General features: G+C 48.6%; 1 protein-coding gene across 1 annotated transcript in view; it reads left to right on the plus strand.

Moving 5' to 3' along the window:
* FBXW8 (F-box and WD repeat domain containing 8) overlaps positions 1 to 21,700 on the plus strand; it is an 84,519-nt gene that overhangs the window by 54,627 nt on the left and 8,192 nt on the right. The window contains exons 6-8 of the mRNA XM_080941220.1: positions 530 to 726; positions 3,404 to 3,610; positions 17,283 to 17,410. Coding sequence (XP_080797346.1) covers positions 530 to 726; positions 3,404 to 3,610; positions 17,283 to 17,410 — 532 coding nt within the window. The remainder of the gene's footprint in view (positions 1 to 529; positions 727 to 3,403; positions 3,611 to 17,282; positions 17,411 to 21,700) is intronic.

A 21,700-nucleotide genomic window follows, 5' to 3' on the forward strand; every position in this document is an offset into this window, starting at 1 on the left:
CACTCATGTCACAGAGCCTTTTGTGCTCTGCCTGTCCTGTTTGATCATAGTTCTTAGAGAAGCAAGCGTGTGTGTGTGTGTGTGTTTAAGTTTTCCCACAGAAGAGAGCTCTATTGCTGTTTGCAGCTTTCAACTGCAGCCACTTAAGTGTCTTGCAACACCTGCGTGTACAGGATGCTACATCAGAGCAAATATCTGGACTCGGGCACTTTCAGTTAGAAATGAAGACAATGGATGCATACAGACGGTTGACAGCAGGAAGGTCAGAACTAGCCCTAGCTTTATGGGTGAGCCATAGAGGAAATCATCGAATTGCTGTGGGGTCTCCCATGGCCTGTTGAGTAGTCCTGTGAGTACTGCTGTCATCAGAGGCTCATGGAGTGACCCCTAAAGTCCTGCACTCGGATGGTGGCACAGGCTCAGAGAGCCATGCACTGTCAGCCTCACACAGTATTCCGAAAAACGGCCGTACGACGGCTCTGTGTCTGCATACCAGCTTCACAATTGTCCTCTGCATTTCTCCTTCTAGGGATTCTTAACATTTGGGACCTGAGAACCGGGAGGTTCCCTATCTTCCGTTTTGAACATGATGCAAGAATACAAGCCCTTGCGCTCAGCCGGGAAAAGGCCATTGTTGCCACAGCTTCTGCTTTTGATGTTGTGATGTTGTACCCCAACGAGGAGGGGCACTGGCACGTAGCCTCGGAATTTGAAGTTCAGAAACTGGTGAGCTCTTACTGTGCTTCTTAGTTTGCATTCAGAGGACCCCTGAGTCTGACATAAGCAGAGTGACGGTGCCCAGGGCGTCTGTTGATGAAACTCCCAACAGCCCACTGGGGCAGGGCTGTAGTTTCCTCCACTCCCCAAGCAGGCTAGAGCATCTCAGAGCACTGAATTGCTTTTCTCTTGTTTTCTGAGCTAAGTTGTGACTCAGTCCAGTTGCTGGGCTGAGGCTATAGCTTAATAGTAGAACATTCCCTTGGTGTCCATGAAGCCCTGGGTTTTACCCCCCTTCTCCTCCTCCTCTTCCTCCTTCTCTCCCTCCTCTTTTTTTTTTCCCGTTGTGTTTGGGCATGTGTTCATGAGGTGTTGGATCCCTTGGAGCAGGAGTTGTGAGTGGTTGTGAGCTGGTAATGTAATGCATTTATAAGAAGTACATGCTCTTACTGCTGAGCCATTTCTCCACCCCAAAGACAGAACAACACAGCAGCACATGCAAACATGGAGGTGGCTTCAGGGCCAGAGTTTGTTTTTGCCGTGGTCCCAGCCTCCTTCCTGCCACCGTGGCAGGCTCACCCTGGAGCTCGAGCTTCATTTCTGGCCTAACACAAAAGTGAGCAGCAGTGGTGCACTGCAGTTTGTGTGCAGAAAGTATTCATCCCACACAGTTGTCTCACCTAGAGCTGGGAGTAGCCTTTGAGGAGGTGCATAGAAGCTAGTGTCTGTCGGGAGCTTGGCTCTAGGATGCCACACGCAGCAGAGCCAGCTCAGGCTTTGCACAGGGCTGACAGGTTCGGCTGTCACCATTCTTGTTCACCAAGCAGAGATCATTTGGTGATGCAGTAGTGTTCATCTGTCTGTGCTGGATTTGTATTTAATTTGAGCACACATCATTTTGGCATGAGTCAGGAGAGCAGAAGAGCTAGCCTTGAGCAAGGAGGTTTGGCTGCTTGAAACCAGCCCCCCTCTTTCTTTCCCTGTGGGATCTTTAGATTTGAATACCGAACACCAGACACCTGGGGTCACTGCCTCATCTCCCTAAGCCTGCTGCTTCAGATGAGCTCTGGGCGCTCAGTTCTCTCTAACACAACCTGACGCTGTCAGCCGTAGAGAGACTTAGGGTGCAGAGCTTCCATTTGTTCTGTGTACCAGCCACGGTTCCCATGTGAACCCCTCATGAAGTGTAAATCCTGCCTTGGCAGTCAGGTGCCATCCTGGGGCAGCCTGGAAGCTTTGGGGGTCGTTTACACTTCGCAGTGAATGGCTGCCACCACCAGTCTGCGTCTCTTGGTCTGCTAGAAACCCAGCCGGAAGATGACGTCAAATGGGCAACCAAAAGGTGTACGTTGGGAAAAAGGCTTTCTGTAGACAGGAGTGAGCGGTCCTGCTGGGGGCAGGTCAGCTCTCCGCATTATTTCCAGTCTGGGTGCCAAGTTACCAGTGTGTGCTATGCATCCCTGGATCAGGCACCCGTGGTCCATGGAGCTGGACCATCTTTGTTCTCTAGCTGTGCTTCCTGAATAACTGTGGCAATGTTCCCAGGTCTACAGTGTTAGTTTGGAGCAGCTGGCCTTTGTGACGGACCCACAGCCCAAGATGTTGGGCTTCTCAGCAGGATTTGGGCCCAGGATTAGCAGAGGCACCGGATGTTTGCTTGTGCTCAGCTCCCTGGGGCAGCATGCAGAACTCAGGCTTTTGAGCGCCTCTGGCACATTGTCAGTGTGGTGCTGTCCTTTACACCATGGTTTTCATAATTCCACCATGGCTCACCCTCAGCGTCCACGCTGCCTGTGATCACTAAGCAGGTGCAGCTGGGCACTGCTCTGGGGAGAAGTGAGTCACTCCTCGAGTGTGCTCTCCCACCACCACCCCTGCACTCAGAGAAGGTATGACAAGAGTGTGGTTTGTCTGTGCTGCTCTCTGTCCTCAGATGGTCACATGGCACAGGAGAGACCTGAGAACAGGTAGTTTGGCTCTTGTGGTGTTGTGTTCTGATGCTCACACATACTTGACAAATGTCTGTTCACTTGGAACTGGGGCAGTTTGATTGCCTCAGTGTCTAGTAAAGCAACAAAACAAGTAAAGATAGCTCTAAACACTGCCACACTTAGGATTTAAAACAGCTGGAAATTGTCTTTCCATCTCACAGCCCGATTCCCACTGGGACTTCTGCTCCCCCAGCCCCAGTTCCTCCCACTGTCACCCCATTTGGATCATAAGGAAGACATCAGGTTTTCTCCTGTGGTTGTGTGGCATTTGCGGTGTGTCTGTGTTACGTCTGCACACTGAAGGACTGGCTGTTCGTGAGCACCGTGCACAAGCTGTGCAGGTGTCTGTAAGCACTGCAGAAGTACCTCCTGGGTCACAGTGAGCTCAACCAAAGGGGAGTGCTGACGTTCTTTCCTTAGTAGGAGTTGGACTGGATTAGATCTGTTCACCTCCAGCTCTGTCCTCAGGCTTCCTGAAGGTCATGCTGAGTCAGGTGGAAGATGGTGTCTCCCTGGCCTTGGCTTCCCTTCTCAGAGTGCACTTTGTGTTTGCTGTTAGAGGCATCTTTCCATTGGACAGGAGCCATGTCCATCCCGGTTGATGGTTCCTGTGCTCAACTGTTTCTATGACCTGGGCCTGTGTACAGACTAAGTCAAGATGTCTGTGGGGGACTAAACAACTCCTCTCTCTACAGGTTGACTACCTTGAAATAGTTCCAAATCCTGGGAGGTACCCTGTGGCAATAGCCACTGCCGGGGACCTGGTGTACTTGCTGAAGGCCGGTGACTCAGCCAGAACCCTTCATTACGTCTATGGCCAGCCTGCCACATGTCTGGATGTCTCAGCCAGCCAGGTTGCCTTTGGAGTGAAGAGTCTGGGATGGGTGTATGAAGGAAACAAGGTATGGAAACGGGCTTGTATACATTAAAAAGGAAGAGTGTGGGTTTGGTTTTTAAGGCAGCCAAAAAAATTAAGCTCTTTCTGTTTTGGTTTGGTTGTTTAAAACAGGGTCTCACATATCCCAGGCTGGCCTTGAACTCACCATGTGCTGGGAGGAGACATGTACACCACCACACAGTGCGTTAACGCTCTGGATGCTCTTGTTTTCAGCTGGGGCAGTGTATGAGCATGGCAGAACAGTCCAAGAATGAAGTGGAGCATGAGATGAGTTCCTCCTCCACTGCACATAAGTGTCCATGTAGAACACACACACACACATAGACACATCTTTAGACTAAGGATGGATCTTTACAGACGTGGAGTCATGGTATGTGACCTGTTCCATGCCTAGTGTTTTACTAGCAGTGTACCTTAGGCAGAGTTTCATCTCTTAGGCCCCCAGCTCCCTGCCCTAGAGTTCCAGCTGGGCTGTGTCCGGCTCTGTGCTCCTCTGCACGCAGACTCTGCTCCCTGACTCACCAGCTACATAGGCTTCCTCTAGTCACACACTTTTCCTTTTAATACTTCTCAAGCATCTGACCAGGGAAAAGAATTGATTGTAATGATCAGCTGAATGAGACATTAATTTTTTAAAATTAATCCTTAGAAATGCCTTGTACCTTAAATAACTTATTACTAGTTCATTGCTTTTGAGGTGGAGGTGGAGGTGTGCTGGCGACGGGACGGGTAGGCATTGTTCAGATGCTGACAGCTGCACCAGTCACGTGATGTTAGTGCTGCACACTCCTCCGGTCCAGAGGAGGGGGCACACGGGACCAAGAGAGCCTTTATCTTCATCTTCACTTTGTCTTCTGCTTGCTCAGAGCAGCCGCACATCAGTCACAGTTGCACAGTTGCTGGCTGTATCAGTTAAGCCACGTACGAAGGTTCAGTGGCTCTTGTGAACTCTGAATTGGCCGTGTGCACTCACCTTGGCAGTGAAAACACCTACACTGTTTATTAGGCTGCTGTGAGCTGCCTAGCAGCAGGTTTGCCTGGAGCTACTCACACACCTTAGTCTGTGCCTCTGGCCTTTATAGCTTGGACTCAGATGAAGACTTTGAGAATGGAGTTTGATCTATCTTCATTTGTACCTGATATAGGACTGGGGCTTAGCTACAGTCCACTACTGATCAACCGTGATAAAAGCCCACTAAAGGATTCTAGTCAGGAGCTTAACTCCCCATAGCCTATAGGAGTATCCAAGGGTGCTATTTCTGGCCACTGGACAATGTCTTTGTACTATGTATGCTGACCACACTGGTGGTTTAGGCCTCACAGCCGTGTAAGCATTGAGTAAGAGTATTTCAGTGTCCACCCTCCATCCACTCAGCTGGCAGGTCATGTGGGCATCGCAGGTACTCGCCACAGCAGTGTATGGCTGGCATCAGAGTGTTAAACAGCATTATGCAAGGATTTCTCCACACTGGTCTGCTTATAAGCCATGTACAGAGCTTATCTGACTGAGCTTGGGAGCAGGGCTGCCCTCTGTGGTGCAGGCTGGAAGGCCTCAGAGAGTTAGTGCTCTGCACCCCTGGACTCTAATGGAACCATTGTTCCTAAGCTTGATTTTTAGGGCAGGGCAGGTGGCCACATAATATTTACCAGCATTTTCTTTGGTTATAAAAAGTCAAAGAAAAAAATGTCTAATTTATATTTTTGCATTTACTTTAAAACAGATTTTTAAACATTTTTATATGTATGGACATTTTGTCTACATGTATATTTATTTGGGCACTAAGCATGCAGTACCTGCAGAGGCCAGAGAGCGTTGAACTTCTGGAAAGGGAGATGGCTGTGACCCACAAGTGGGCTCTGGGAACTGAATTCAGGTCCTTGGCAGAACAGTCCTTTGAACCTGAGCCACTGCTCTGGCCCCTGGACTACTTTTATTTTGACTTGATAAAGATTTCTCCTGAATGAGATATGGGAAGTGCCAGGCGGGATCTTCTTCCCTGAGCCTGTTAGCCACTGCCTGTCATTTGGTTTTGGAACCACGTTAGTGTTGTCCATTTCTTGTGCATCCTTGTGAAACAGGCCATCTTTCTGTAAAGTGTGAATGGAGCCAAGCAGTGCCTTCTCTCTCTCTGAAGTATGATGGAGTCAAGCAGTGCCCCTCCCCCCCAAGTATGATGGAGCTAGGTGTGGTGGTTCTCACCTTTCACCCCAGCATTCTGGAGCAGAGGCAAGCAGATATCTGTCTTCAAGGCTAGCTTGATCTACATAGGAAGTTGAGGCCAGTTAAGGCTCTCCTGAGAGGCCCCGCCTCAGGAAAACAAACAAGTGTAAGTGCTAGAGCTCTCTGCATCACTGTTTTGCTCCTTGTCTCTGCCCATTGGGAAAACTTTGTAAGACATCACAAAAGCTCCCTGCTGTTCTTTGGTCAGGTTTTTGAGCTTTCTAGCATCTCACCTTATGGATGGCCTCACCATTCAGCCCACTCTGCAAGAGTGGCCTGTGCGAGTACTCACAGGGTAAGCTCCTCTTTGAGGACTCACTGGGTCAAACCAGTGTGCTCCTTCATGACATTGACAGTCCTCCTGCACTAAGGCTATTCTTGAGGGGTAACAGCACCCCCCCCACAGACTTCTGGGTGCCCCTTCTCTAGGCTTTGGGGCTGGGAAGGAGAGTAAGGCTTTGCCTGACTTTGCTGTTCAGGTCATACTTTGTCTCTCTCTATTGGATCACCTCGCTTCCCAGCATCATGTGGCAGGGCTAGCAGCTCTCTTAGGCCGGTGTCATGATGTAGAGTAGTGACATGCTCTGTTGGCTGCCTCCCATTGCTCGTGGGTACTCCTTTGGGGGTCCATGATTCTGCTGAACACTTGTTTGGCCTCTCTCAGGCAATGAGGGATGGACCATGACTTCTGGGTTTGGTCCATGCTGGGCAACCGAGGCTTGTATGTTGTCTCATTGCATCGGGCAGGAATGATGGGCCAGGAATGGAGTGTCCCAGCAAGAGGGGTTGCTCAGAGGTCTTTAACTTACAGCAGAAAAGAATTCTGAGTCCCTTATGTCTGTTCTTAGATTCTAAGACTTGAGTGTAAATGTCTTAGAGGTGCCATCACTCAATGACAGCTGACAGTAGAAGAAAAAGACGTTGTCTTGACCACGTCACCTCACACTGCATCAACTCACACTGTGGTGCACCACACGGTCCTCAGCGTGGCCCTCAACATGACCGCTGAAGCTCCAACAGCCTCCTAAGATTTGTTTTTGTCTCATAGTTGGGAATTGATCAGTGCTTTTGTTTCTGTAACCATTTGTAAGAGCACACCATCTTTATTAATCCCTTTGCTGCCTGAATGTGCTCTCAGGGTGGATGGCTAGAGGCAGAGCTGCCACAGGAGAACACCGTGCTGTCGATGAGCCTCATGTCTCATAAAGGGAGCCGGAGCCCCACTTAGTGCTCTTAGCATCGCTCAGTGGATCTGGACACACTTCCCAATTTAGTTCTGGAGCTCTTGGCGTTTGATGGCAGATTGTATTAAGCAGCACGGGGAGTGCATCCTAATGAGAGCAAGGGGTGAAGTCATCGAAGGCTGGAGTGTGCTGGGCAGGGAGGCTGGCTTGGGCTGCAGCAGCTTACATCACGCTAGAACATAATTGCCGAGACTCTGAGCTAATGACTGCCCACGTGCAGCTAGGAAGAGACTTGGGATTGGTGGCCTGCACCGGCTACAAGGTGAGCGTCTGTCTGGAGCCTCGGGTCAGAGTGTGCTGCAGACAGGCTGCCTTCTGCCATGTCTGCCAAAATCAGAGAGCCATCTTTTCTTCTGTTGAGGTTTCTGCTTCTGAGAATCAAGAGTTGATACTTCACATGCAGGACAAGCAAGCAAAAATTGAAAGTTTGTAAAACATTTTCATGTGCTCTCCAAACTTCCTTTCTTATTTACTTCATTGTTAGGGCACTGATAACTAACTCCTGGAGAGCAGTTCTCTGGAAGGAAGAGGGCCCAGCATTGTTACATCCGTGAGCATGATCCCAGGGCTCCTGGAAATTGATGAGTCAAGAATACTTCCCTCTCTGCTCTCAGCCTGTGCCGTCACAGTGACCAGGAATGCAGCAGTTCTGTCTTGTGAGGGTGGACACAGTCACCTCTGGGAATTCCAGAGTGCTGAAAATCTCAGAAATTACCAAAGAAATGAGAAATGAAGATTCGAGGTTCTGTTGTGCAGGTTCTACTCTTAAAATAATGTCAGTACCTGATCTTGGTCGTATTGATAAGGAAAGATGAATGGTGGTGCACTCTTAACTGTTAGTGGGAACCTTGACATGTCCCCACAGAGCTCCAGGGTCACTTGGGACTGTCAGTGGCCCTCAGCTCAGCAGCCTCTGGACTCAGAACTCAGCACTTCTAAGGCCGTGCAGTGAGATGGGTTCTGTCACTTGTTGGGGAGGGAAGTGTGACTGATCTGTGGTTCCTGGAAGGGTGAAGTGACATGGTAGAAGGTTTGAGCAGTGGGCTGAACAGCGCTCTCAGTCATCAGCTTCTTAAAGTCACTTGCTTTGATCGCCCAGTCCAGAACTGGCTGGTGCTTGGCATGTCTGGTGCTTCTGTGCCCACTAGAATTGGGGTGAAGTTGGAGTTGTGCAGGCAGAGCCAACAGGCTTCTAGAAAGAAGTGGACCAAGCTAGCTGGAGTCCTAGTGATCCCTGGGAGGTGTGGGATCCAGCTTCGTATCTTTTCCTGAGACTGAGGTTTTGAAAGAGGCCTATGAGTGTAAAGGGCCGGGCTGGAGAGATGGCTCAGTGGTTAGAGCACTGACTGCTCTCCCAGAGGTTCTGAGTTCAACTCCCAGCAACCACATGGTCGTTCACAACCATCTGTAATGAGATCTGATGCCCTCTTCTGGTGTGTCTGAAGACAGCTACAATATACTCACATATATGAAATAAAAAAAATCTTTAAAAAAAAATTTTTTTTTAAAGAAAAGCAAATGAGTGTAAAGGGCCACACAGAGCTGGTGTGTGGAACTGACGTGGGTGAGGAGTCACTGTAAGGCCCAGCTGGCAGGGCTGGCAGCACACCTTGGATAGCTTCTGTCTGCATACACCCTGGCATGGTTTTGTATGCCACTGATGTTTGTAATATTTTCATTTTTTTAAATTAATTTATCAGTATTCTGAAGGCATTGACCAAATTTACAAAGCATTACATTGATGTATATGATGTCCACTGCCCTTTCTTATTAGGCATTTGAATTAAGATTAGATTTTTACTTAGGGTCTAATTTTTTCAATGGCTTTGCTGGTTATGTGTAGAATTCCTGTCTTGGTTCACCATCCTACACTCAAGGGAGACTAAACTTGGAGTTGACTGTTGGGATTATTTTCCCAGCACAGATGGGAATAGCTTTGGTTTCTCTGTGCCAGATGAATCTCGGGGTAAATATTGCCCAGATAGAAGCTAGATTTGTCAGTGTTAAAATCAGCACTTTTTTCTGGATTTGAGGGACCTGGTGTTATGTTGGCCTCCTCCTAACAGTGAAAACAGTGGCTATGGGGTGAGTTGCATGCTCCCACACTGTCCAGACAGTTGAGACTGACGGGCCGAGCAGGGAGAGAGAGAGGGAAAGAACACACAGCACTGGCCTGTGTGGGCAGAGTCTGTAACTGTTCCAGATGTTTGCTGGATTCAGATAACACCCAGCAGTTAGAAGACTTAGGCTTTTTCCCAGTCCCTAGAAAACTGTGCTTTATTACCTTAGCCCGCATGTCTGTCTGCTGTAAGGTCCAGGATTAGAGGGTGGTTTCATACACCAACTATTTCCAGTTAGATCAGAAAAATGGCCCATGCCAAGCACTGTTGAGGCCGTACTGCCTATTTGTAGCCTGGCTTTCAAAGCCCTCAGAAGTCAGACACCACCTTAGCTTACAAATCTCTATCCACACCTACATGGTGAGTCTCTCTGTGCAGCCCAGAGGTATTCACGTCTTGAATGAGTGTTTCTTCCTGCCCAGGATTAGCTGATGCCTCCTTTCTATCTCCCATCTCATCTCCTCATGTCCTTCTAGAAGCATAGACTTCAGCTTCAGCCTTTGACCCCATTGCTAACCAGCACTGTAGCCCACAACGGCCGGGAAGTGGCACAGGTAATCGGAGCACAGAGGTCCTGACATGTCTGAGGTTGGCACCCACAGGAGCAGAGCTGGTGATCGGTGTGCCTGGTCAGCGTGTGGCATTACCCGATCTACCATTGACACTCCTGCTGGAACTGCATTTGGGGTGTCCTGGAGTAGAGGTTAAAGAGCTGGAGCATTGATGGCCCACTTCCAGGGATCCTACTTCCAGAACTTCCTAGCTGGATACGAGCTGTGTCCTCTGTCAGTTCCATTTCTTTATAGGAAATGAGAAAAGTGGCAGTCTCACCTTGTGGCATTTTTTTTTTTTTTTTTTTTTTTTTTTTAGGGTCAGATGAACTGCAGGCACAGTGGAGTCCTGCACCCAGAATAGTCAACTTGGGCTGAGGTTAGGAAAGGGCTCTCCAGTGTGGTAGCTGGGTAGGAAGGCCTAGGCTCTGCCTGGCTTGCTTACCAGCTAGTCTCTGTACCATGTGCAGCAAGCCATTTCAGATGGCTTTCAGTTCAGTTTCCTGGTAGATAAGTGCAGGTGGCAGTTGAGACTCGGGAGTGTATTCAGAGCTTGTGGGAGAATCGAGTGCTACACTGCTCTGCAGGTCCCCAAGGATGGCATCACAGACCACGCAGTGAGCAGAGGTTGCTATACTGTAGGGAGATATTTATATATAGTGCATCCTATCTAGGGACCATGCACCCACAGTAAAGGCTCTGTCTGTTCCCTACTGACTTTAGCCCCCTTCAGCTGCCATTTGTTTCCATGGTCTGGTTTAGGGACCTTTTCCGGTCCACCCTCTGAGCTGCTGTCTAGTCTAATTTGGAGCTGAAACAGAAGTCAGGCTGGTCAAAAGAAAGGGTAATTAGGTAAATGCCTGGCTTTCCTGGCTAATGTCATCAGGTCTACAGGCTGTTGGAGCTCTTCACTTTTCCTGTCATCTTCCCATTAAAGATACTGTAGCCTTTTCACTTTAAAAAGTATGTGCCCTGGTGTGCAGCCTCCATTTCTCCCTACAAAGTGCATGCACTGATGCCCTGTCTCACAGGGCCCCGTGGCATGTGTCCTTAATACTTGTGAAATGTGAGAAACTGTCCATGCTGCCTTCTGTGATGAGGCACACCAAGCTCACCTCAGGCTTTAGACATGTTTGCATCGTGACTCTAATCCGCTCTGGACAACAAGCATCTGATGCTCACTTGAGTGTTCACGGTGGTCATTCCCTTACCCTCTTCCTCTGGGGAGGTGCTTATGTACGGAGAGCTGAAGCAGGTATAAGCTGCATCTGCTCACTGCTCTAGGGAAACCTTCACCACCCTGAGCATGTGTAAGGAGACAGACACACAGCGACTAGAGAGTCCTGGACATCACAGGATGTGCTCACTCAGTTCCTTTCAGGCTTGGGTCACAGTAGGTGTTGGTTTGGCCTCGGTCTGGTCCTTTGTAGACATCTGCCCACATCACAAAGCCTCAAGCCTGGCACAGCCTATGTGATTGGCACTGCCTTCCCAGGAAGAGCCCAGGTCTGGAACAACCAGGGTTGCAGGTGCATTGGCACGTGGTAGGGAGTGTGCAGGCCTTGCCTACCCAGTGCCTGGCGACGCTCAGCAACACCGTCCCATCCCTGAAATATCTTGGCCTTGTGGGCTTGTCGCTCCAATTAAAACTTACGAACAAGAGCGGCCAGGCTGCTTCTCCTTTGTGTGAGGGAGCGTGGACAGTGCCAGAGCCTGTCTTGGAAGCTGTTGGGGGGCTGTTTGCAGGGAGCTGTGCTCATGTCAGGGAGCCATCTCTTCAAGCCTGCATCATGCAGGGTGCTGCTCAGGGCACCTGAGAGGCAGCTTCTGTTTGCCAACAGTTAAGTCACCTCTGAGACGGTGGTGAAAGTCATTCTCCACATGTTCACAGACACGGCTGCGCCAGGCCTCGCGCTATGACTTATCTCTGGCAAGGACTTAAAATCGTCTCTCTGGCTGGTTGTCAAAAATTACATCATATCAGAGTAAACTGCTTTTAAATCAGACATCCATTATTCATATCTATTAACTGCTTTTTTATTTTTTTTATCGGCTGTTTTGTGTGTGATTTACTTTTCCCCGAGCCTTGTTGCCCTCCCCAGTTGTCCATCTTTCTCATCCTTTTTTTAAATCTGAGCTCATCTGTGAATTCCCTGGGCCACTCACTTAGCCTTGTGTGTGAAGCAGCATGCACAACTTGCTTTGTGGTGAGACGTATGAGTTGTTATTCCTAGGACACATAGCCTTTCCCTTCCTGTCTTTTCTATGTACAACAATGAGTGCTGGTGGCTGTCTTTGCAGAGCTGCACCTTGCAGCAGAAACCACTGGGTGGACAGCAGACGTGTTCATGTTCACACTCAGAGACAGCGTCACTTGTGACCATGGTCAGACTGTGTGGGCCGCACGCTTCATCTGCTTCATCTGGTGCACAGCCAGGCACCGCTCTGGAATTCAGAGAAGTAGGCCCTTGCGCACCCTGTGTGGCTGGCATCTGGTGGTTATGGGACGTTTCCCTCCCTCTGGCACTGGACTGGAATAGGGGCTGGAGTTGTTCTGTTACTGCCCACAGTGTTGACGCCTCGCTGTGTGTGGTCAGTGTTGTTCTTTCTCTGCAGTTACTTGAGTCACTTCTCCCAGCCCCTCACACTTTTTCTGGAGTAGTTTTTAGTTCATTCACATTGTCAGTGAAGCCCAGGCTGCCCTTCCACCTGAAACGTCCTCATCTTGCTGGCCGTCTTGAAGACCAGCCTGGCTAGATTGTTGTTGTTCTAGGTTGACGGTTTGCTCAGTTCTTTGACGATCCGGCTGGTTTTGACTCCCGTTGACACTGGGCAAAGGTGGCTATGGCTGTGACTGTTCATCTCTCTGAGGACCTCTCTCCCTTTGCCGTTAGAAAATCCAGCCCTCCAGCTCTAAGCCAGCCTGGGACCCAGCAGAGCCCTGGGTCAAAAACAGAGAATGGAACCTCTAAGATCATCACTTGGATTTAATTTTCTATGGTTTCACTCCAGTGTCTTTGTATGGATTTGCTTTCATTTATCCTGTTGGGGACTTCTTATGATTCCTTTTAGCCATAGCAAATACTCAGGCAGTGCCTGTTGAAAGCTTTTCTGTTCGCTCTGTGGGACTCAGGTTAGATGTTTTCGACCAGTGTACTAATCTGGCCTCAGTCCCATCTGCAAGTCTGCAGTGTGTTGTGAGGAACTGCTCAGATCTAGCTTCTTGCTCATAGGGTCTCCCTGTATTGCCCTGTCTTTGCTTAGCTAATCCATCTACTGTGAATCCTAGAAATTCTGAGTTCACTTTCTCAAATGTACTCAGTTTGCTGTTTGCCTGCCCTACCACACAATAGGTGAGTGCACGTGCCAACCCCCAGACTGGACGCAGCCAACTCTGTCCTTAACCTGAAACTATGAGTGCTTCAGAAGCCCGTCCCTGCTTCTCTCTGTGTGTCCAGGACTCATCCTTTATTGTGAGCAGGTATTGATTTTCAAGTACCATAGAGGTCTGGGTGGCTCCAGTGGGTGTGGAAGCATCATGCTCCTCTGGGCTGGGCTGAACTGAGCTGCACCAGGGCAGGGTCCTACCTTCACCCCCACCAGTTATCTAAGCTCCACAGGCTCAGCTTTCTGCAAAGATCTCAGTTGTCGTGTCCTTTGTGCTGACAAATGCAGGGTCCCCACCTGACATGGTCAGAGTCCCCAGAGCAGCCCCTAGCCAGGCTCCCTCATCTTTTTGTAATCTCGATGCCGCTGTGGATTGTACTGCTTCCCGATGGTGAGCAGAATGGGCAAGACCTGTTTGGTAGCAGACTTGAGTTGCACTTTGAGACGCTTTTTGTCAAAGACATCATGTCTGCCACCTCATGAGACAAGAGAACCACAGGGCTGGTGTTCTTTGGGCCTTCTGCCCATGCAGAGTGAAGCACCTCTTGTATAAACCTCAGGTCACCTGGGCATGGAAGGAAGAGTTAAGCAGAAAAGGAAAAGCCCACACTGGCGTGAATTCTAGGTTCACTCAGTCCCTAGTCTAAACCAGTTATCGCTAAATACAAAAGCATGCACCTAGCCAGATGCAGGTCCACAGAAAAACCATGGCATCTGGTTCCTGCTGGTCATGCTGAGCTCTGTGTCAAAGGTGGGGCAACAGCATTTCTGCTCCAGGGAGCATACAGCCTCCTCCAGTCAAGGAAGCACTCTCCACTGTAAGTGCAGGGTAACTGCTGCACCTGGCATGCCACAGTCTTGGGGCTGTTTTTTACCCTCAGTGTTTGAGAGCTGCAAGCCGGTGACACAGTTCTGGGTGGCACTTGGGAACACCAGATGAAGCACGTGTGTGGCGAGGATGGTGCTGGAGAGAGCAGAGCACACTTGACTAGATGCAGAGCGCAAGGCTGGCTTGCACTGTTCAGAACTGGCTTCTGCCGGTGCATTTTCTCCAAAGAGCAAAGTGTATTTGGTAGTGATGGGAAAGGCCAGTAGCAAGGAGGGAGAGGGGAAAGCTGTGTCTGCAGTCTCCAAAACTTTGAGTCAGGCCTTCCCTCTGTGACTTTGGATGTGCCCCATCCCCATTCATCAGGTCCCTTGTTTAAAGGGAAGCAGACAAGTTCTCTTTGATTCAAAAGGTTCTTACAATACTGCTGTTGTGGGGAGAGGCGCATCTTCCCTGCTGACCATGCTGGTGAGGCAGCCTGAGGCTCTAAGGAGGTGAGCTAGCCACTCTCTGAAGTTTTGGTAAACTTAAAGTCAGAATTGCATTGCTTGTTCATCAGAACACAACCACAGTTCTGTCAGCAAAGCTCTTCGAAGGCATCTCTGTTTGTTGGCTCATGCTTACAAATGGGTGGTGTCAGTACCAGGTTTAGAAGGACCTGGAGTGTCATGAAGACGGGGGAGGGTATGGCAGACTTTCAGCTGACCCCACTGTGAAGGTAGTAGCTACCTTCTGGTCCTGCCATCATGATTTGTCTGGAAGGCCATAGCCTCTAGGCACCCTCACCAGACATGGTCACATGTAGAAGAATCAGGCCTCCCCACCCAGAGTAGTTGCTGGTGCTTTCCAGATGTTGGACCTGTGGGCCATCTCTTTCCTAATACTATGGCCAATGCAACAGCCCTTCTCCTGCTTGAGACATCAGCTGCTAGGACACAGCATTACGATGGCTCTGTGATCCCAGAAGAGGCAGGTCCCATGTGGGGAAGAGTAGGCCAGCTAGGCCAGCAGTAGCTGGCACAGATATGACTCTTTTATCTGGCAGTATGTGGGCTGCCACACCCATTCACTCCAGAGCCTGCTACACAGAAGATTTGTAAGTGTTTGTCACCTGGCTGTTGAATGATTTATCAAAAACCAGATAGAAACAACTTATCAGAATGGATTTATGTATTCATTGTGGAAGCTCTCCTAGCCATTCAAAATACCCAGAGCTTCTTGTAGTAGGGACACATCTGTAAAACACCAGCCTCGCACAGAGATGGCTTCCATGTACAGAGCAAGAGAGACAGACCTTCAAACTAAAACTATGCATTTATTACCAGACTGTTCAGGGTGGCTTCTTCCTGGAGATGGGCTACAGTGGGCCACCGCCTGCTTCTTTTAAATATTTTATTGTTAAAACGTCCTATAAGAGGCATTATATTTAAAACATGTCTTTATAAGTAGATGAGAGCAGTCAGAATAGTTGAAAACTAGGATTGTAAAGCTGTGTTTTATCAGAAACAATTTAATCTTTCTGAGGGAAATAAACAAATAGAAAACTTGCTGCCTGGTCCCTTAGGATGATGCGGCTCTCATCCCCAGAGGGTCCCACAGATCCACTGCACTACCGAAGGGAGAAGGAGGGCTCACAGTGCCCCGCCTGCCAATGTCCTGGAGCCTCAGCGGATGGCAGCGCACGTCTGCCTGCGCCGTGGTTGCTGCTTACCCTGCTGAACCTGCATTTGATGCTCAGCTAATCTATCGACTCGGCGGCCACATTAGTGCAGAGCACCTGCTCCCACATTGTAGCTGGGGGGAGTTTCCCCTTCTCTCAAGCATCTCTGAACACCTCTGAGAACAACTCAAGTGGTCGTGGGTTAAGACTCACCCAACCAGGGCAATAAAGAGAAAAATTAGTCTAATGCATGGTCTTAACAAGAGGGAGTGTGAGCATGAATAATTGATGTCACTAGGCTGTGGCAATCAGATCAAATGAAGTCCCATTTGCTCAACCTTATTAAAAGAGAGAGAGTGTGGGAGGGAGGGAGCCATAGTAAAGGTCGTTAAGGGACTTGTAGCGTGGAAGACCTGCCTTGGAGATGGTAATGTGTTTTCCAATCTCTGTGGTCTTTAACTAAACGCAATGGTAAAGGTTTCTTTGGATAGTTTTGATCCGTTGAATTATTGAGCATTTTAGAACTACTTGACTGCTGACTTGGGTGTCTTTATGATGAACTCGCAGAGTCTTTTTGGCGGGGATTATCTCTCTGCATCACTCAGAGATGATTCATCCACTTGTCAAAATGGAACTAAAAGAAAGTGGAGGCTGCTGCTGGCTTGTGTGAGCCCAGTTCTTATGCTTCTCCCTCTGCTGCTGACGGCCCGCCTTCCCTGTGCACACCGAAGTACTGCAGAAACAAAGTCATTCCAAAGTATGATTGAGATCTCGGTGGTGATCATTAGGTCCAAAATGGTTTCATTTTTTAAAAAGTTAATAGATCTTTTAAAATTGTTAGACAGAAGCTGTACTTGTCCAGGGGCTGCCGTGGCATTTCTGTGCACGTAGAGCAGGACCCACACTGGGAACATCTTACCTCAGAGCTGCTGCTTAGTGCTGGGGATGTGTTCCAAACACACCATCGGATGGCTGGTTTTCACTGTTCCTCTTCCCAGAAGCCACCTGTAAAAGTGTCCGGCTCAGTGCTGAAGACAGATTTGATCATGTCAGTAACAATACCATCTTAGTTATTTTAAAATTGTTTAAAACATTCTTGTCAGGAGCCAGGCATGGCCCACACCTTTAGTCCCAGCATGCAGGAGGCAGAGGCAGGTGGATCTCTGTGAGTTGGAGGCCAGCCTGGTCTGTATACTGAGTCTCAAGACAGCATGGAATACCTAGTGAGACTCTGTTTAAATATAAATAAATAAACAAGCACGCTCACCTCTGTCCAGAACTTTTCTCATCTGCTGTAGATTAGGCATTGAGGTGTTGTAGATTCTGCCTGTCTTTCAATAGTTAATTACCCTGACCGTGGTGTTAGACTACTGCAGACTCTTAAAGATTCATGGGTTAGAAATGTGTGCCACCTTGAGACTGCTGGTTCCACAGCAGAGATGATTTAATGTGTGAGGAATTTCTGGGGCACGGGAAAGCCCGCACGCTGTTCACTCAATGCTGCCCAGTTGAGCTAGAAACGTCTTTTTATTAACAACTGACCGGACAACAGGCTGTGGTGGCGTACGCACTCTGGAGTCAGGAAAGTGCGCTCCTCAACGGTGATGCGGTGGGAAGTGGGTGATGTCCTGACTTCCGGGACTGATGCTCTGTACCGTCTCCCTCAGATCCTGGTGTATAGCCTGGAAGCAGAGCGCTGCCTCGCGAAGCTGGGCAATGCACTCGGAGACTTCACCTGTGTCAACCTCCGGGACAGCCCTCCCAACCTCTTGGTCAGCGGCAACATGGATAGGAGGTAGGTCAGGGCTGAAGTGGCCATCATTTGGCCCCGAGCCGTGAGTACCTCATGCTTCAGCCTTGCCCGCAGGCCCAGCCCCCACCCTCTGGATTTGGAGCGCAGTCTCACATTAGGTAATGGTTGGACCTGCTGTGCAGCCACTCTACTTCTGAAGCTCCACAGGACAGTTCTCTTTTCAGGCAGCCGGTGGACGGTCCAGGGAGATCACTTGGAATATCTTTTGTCCCCCTGCTGCAGAATTTGTTTGGCACCGAAAAGCTCACTTTCCAACATTAAAAACAATAACCTAAGGGATGGGCTGTGTTCAGCACAATAGGGCTGTCTGCCAAGTGAGGCCAAGTCTGTATTTCAGAGCACTGTGTGTTCCTCCGGTGACAGGAAAGAGACTTGATGGGAACAGATTCCAGTTTGTTTTTAGCTGATTAGCAGCCTTCTCTCTAACACATTGGCTGAGGGAGTCAGTTTCCCCAGCACACAGGACAGTGCCAGCCTTTCCCACTGCAGGGTTAGTGTTTGAAAGACTTCCTGTCCAGATTCTAGTTTTCTCCCCCTTGTCCTGTCTTTTGCTTTGCTTTCTCTCTGCATTTTGGCTAGTTACCTGCTGTGTCTGTTCCAGTGCCCCAGAGAGGTAGACTGGATAAGGGCCAAGGCTGCTGGCACCCCTCCCCTGGGCCCGGCCTGGGCTGCAGGTGCCGGGCTGCTCGACTGTGGGTATCAGCTTTGAGGCGGGTGTTTCTTTGTGCCAAGTCCCAAAGCTCTGTCCCAGTAGAGCAGCAGCTTGCTGTTGGATCACACAGTATCTCCAACCCCTGAACCTCACCCACTAGCCCCACCCCCCAAAGAAAAGGCGCTCTCTGTCTCACGGGGGCTCCTCAGATGACTCAGAATGGGGCTTGCAAATGAAATTCTGAGTTTGGTGTGCTAAGGCTTGGGGGACTGGAGAGGTGACTCAGTCAGTAAACGACTTGCTGGGCAAACATGACCTAAAGATAGATTCCAGAATCCATGGTGGTTCACACCTTTAAAATCTTGGCACTTGGGAGGCAAAGGCAGGTGGATCTCTGTGAGTTCAAAGCCAAGCTAGTCTACATAGTGAGGTCTAGGCCAGTGAAGGCTACATACTGAGACCCTATCTGAAAATAAAACAGAACAACCAAATGAGGTGGGCTCGTATGCATCTGTAACCGTGGGGGAAGGGCACAGGCAGAACCAGAGCTCAGTGTCAGCAAGTCAAGGAGCTCTAGGCTCACTGAGACCTATAGCAAATGATGCCGTAGAGAGTAAGTGAAGATAGTTGGCATTGACCTCTGACTTCTACATGCCCTTGCTCACAGGTGCACACACATACATACATACATACATGCATACATGCATGCATACATATATACACACACACACACGTACATACATACATACACACACATACACACACGTATATACATACATTCATACGTACGTACTGACAGTCTCAGCTCTTCTCTAGTGGAGCAAATGTCAGGGCTCTAGGGACCTGCACATATCAGGCCTGGAGCCGTGGACCCTGGCCAGAGTGTGTGTGCAGTGTAAGCTTCTTGGTGGTGGTGGGAGACCAGAGCCCTGCTCCAGAGCAGAGGAGCCCCTTGTGACTGAAGACCTTAGCCCAGATAGTTCCAGGATGTCACAGCTGAGGACTGTCAGCTGACTCTTGAAAGCCGTCATCCGGGACATGTGGGTATTCCCAGTAAAGCTGCCTTTTCGCTCAGGACTGTGTTTACCTCCTCATACACCATGACTTGGTGAGGCACCACCTGCCCAGTTAGCCTTTGGAGGAAAAGACAAGACCTGCTTCACCTAAAAGTGAAGATCCTCAGTCCTTCCCTCACCAGTCCGACCAGTGTATAGTTTCTATGGAAGAACTGAAACATATGTAAGCTCCTATTGGTGAGGCCCTGTACATTCCCGGGCTAGCTCCTGCTGGGGCAGCCTGCCCAACAGCTAGGCATAGTGACGTGGACACATCGCTCCCATTAGTCACTAGTCTACTCTTTTCTCCTGAGGAAGTGATGACAGCCTCCTGCCCCACCCTGCAGTACTGTTGTGGGGAACCCCTGTTTAGGGCAGGGCCAGAAGAAAACTCTGGGATGGCGTGAAGCCTCCTGGTGAAGCCACTTCCACAGGGTGTTCCGCTGTAATCCATCAAGTTGACCGCCGTCGCAGCTTGGGGTTTGGTTTTCTTGCCTTTTTTTTTTTTTAAGGTTTATTTTATGTATGTGAATACACTGTCACTGGCTTCAGACAAAACAGAAAAGGGCATCAGATCCCCCCATGTGGTTGCTGGAAACTGAACTCAGGACCTTTGGAAGAGCAGTGAGTGCTCTTAACCTCTTAGCCATCTCTCCAGCCCCTAAGAGGCTTGGTTTTCTTATTTCATCTGTGGGTTTGCTGGCCCTCAGACTAAGGGCAGCAAACTGCAACCAGAGCTTCCAGGTCTGTCAGTGAGCAGAGGAGTCTTGTAGCTGTTGGCACAGGGCTGTATACAGTGAGACCCTCCCTGTGTGCCTCTTAAACTGCTTGTCCCTCACCAGTGATAGCCAGGCCTGCTAGTCTGAAGGCAGGAAGAAAAACGGACACTTAGAAAAGTAGTTATAATGTTTATTGCTAAGTTGTAAAAAGTGCATTCTAAGGAGAAAGTGGGAAGGTCCTAAGTGGAGAAAGGGAAAAAATATCTCTAAGTAAAAATGGTTCTCAGGGAAAAGTTCTTCTAAGGGAACAAAGGAATGGCATGCCTCTCTCTGTCCTCAGCACTTACACATCTTTCAGAACACATGATCATGTTACAGAGTTCAACATAAGTTCACACAAAAGATCAAATCATAAACTGAAATAGAAGCTCACAACAGAGAATGTTTGCATGCATATCCACTAGGAGTAATTATCTGACTAAACATCCATCACCTGTCTCAGCTCCACACTGAAGGTTTAAAACCATAACTAAGTTATTAGTGAAGTTTTGTATAGATAAACCCACTCAATATTTTATCCTCTGTCCTACACCTATAATAAATTGTTAGTTCCCTTTTATGACCTTTGGTTAGTTGTTTTACAGCCTCTTGAAATGTGCTCTTAAGTAGGAGAAAGTCTGGTTACTATCTAAGCAATTAACTGGTGACACTTGGGAGACTGGCAGAGTTCTCACTGCAGTTTTGACTATCAGAAAGGACCTAATTGTAGTCCCACTATAAAAGAGCTTAATAATCAATTATAATATTAGGAATTCTTTCAGATCATCATTAAGACTTAAGAAGTCATCTATTTGTCTATATAGCATCACTACAAGACAGTACATCTTCGTAGAACTGCAGAGACCTGCCCCAAAGGGTTGTGCTATTACTTAATGATTGTTATATATGTTTAATAATAATAGGAAAACCATATTAATAGCAGGGATCTTTCCTAAAATGAATCCCTTACAGCCTTGCTGAATAAGGGTGAACCAGTCCCAGACTACATAATAATCCGAGGCGGCCATCTCAGGATGATCACCTGCTAGTTATTAGCTTGTCCGTTATGGCTCCTGACACAATCCACAGAGAGGTGTCTATCCAAATCCTACTTTGGATATATGGTGTGTGATGCATGGTTTCTCTGTGTAGCTGAATGACCTAGCACCTGCTGTGTAGAGTTTGGGCCGATCCCGTGTGTGCTGCCGAGTTCTGAATTACAGGCATGCTCTACCACACCCATTCCCAAGTCCTTTTTGGTTTTTGTTTTTGTTTCTCAAGACAGGGTTTCTCTAGGTAGCCCTGACTATCCTAGAACTCACTCTATAGACTAGGCTGGTCTCAAACTCACAGATCTTCCTGCCTCTGCCTGCTAGGATTAAAGGTGTGCTCACCCCCACTCCACCCCACTTCAAATCCTATTTTCAATTGAGGTTTTTATTGTTGAGTTGTAGCAGGTTTTTTGCTTCTCTGGGTACAAATCTCTTGTCATATGAGTCCTCTGTAAATCCTTCCTTCCCTTGTGTAAAGGGTGTTGTCACTGCTGACAGACAGTGTCTCTACAGCATAGGCTTTAGATGCTGGTTTAGTGTGATTTATCTGATTTTCCTTTTGTTGCTTGTGTTAGCATTTATTTATAAGAAACTGATTCCTAATCCGGGTTATTGGTCTGTTTTCTTGACTTTTATAATTTAATCTCTTATATTTGAAATGCATGACCTACTGGTCAGGTAATTTGTATACAGTGTGGAGTCTAGCTTTGTGCTCAGGTGTCTCAGTACCATTTGTTGACAAGATTGTTCTTTCT

This window comes from Micromys minutus (assembly GCF_963924665.1).
Source record: "Micromys minutus genome assembly, chromosome: 29".
Taxonomy (NCBI): Eukaryota; Metazoa; Chordata; class Mammalia; order Rodentia; family Muridae; genus Micromys; species Micromys minutus.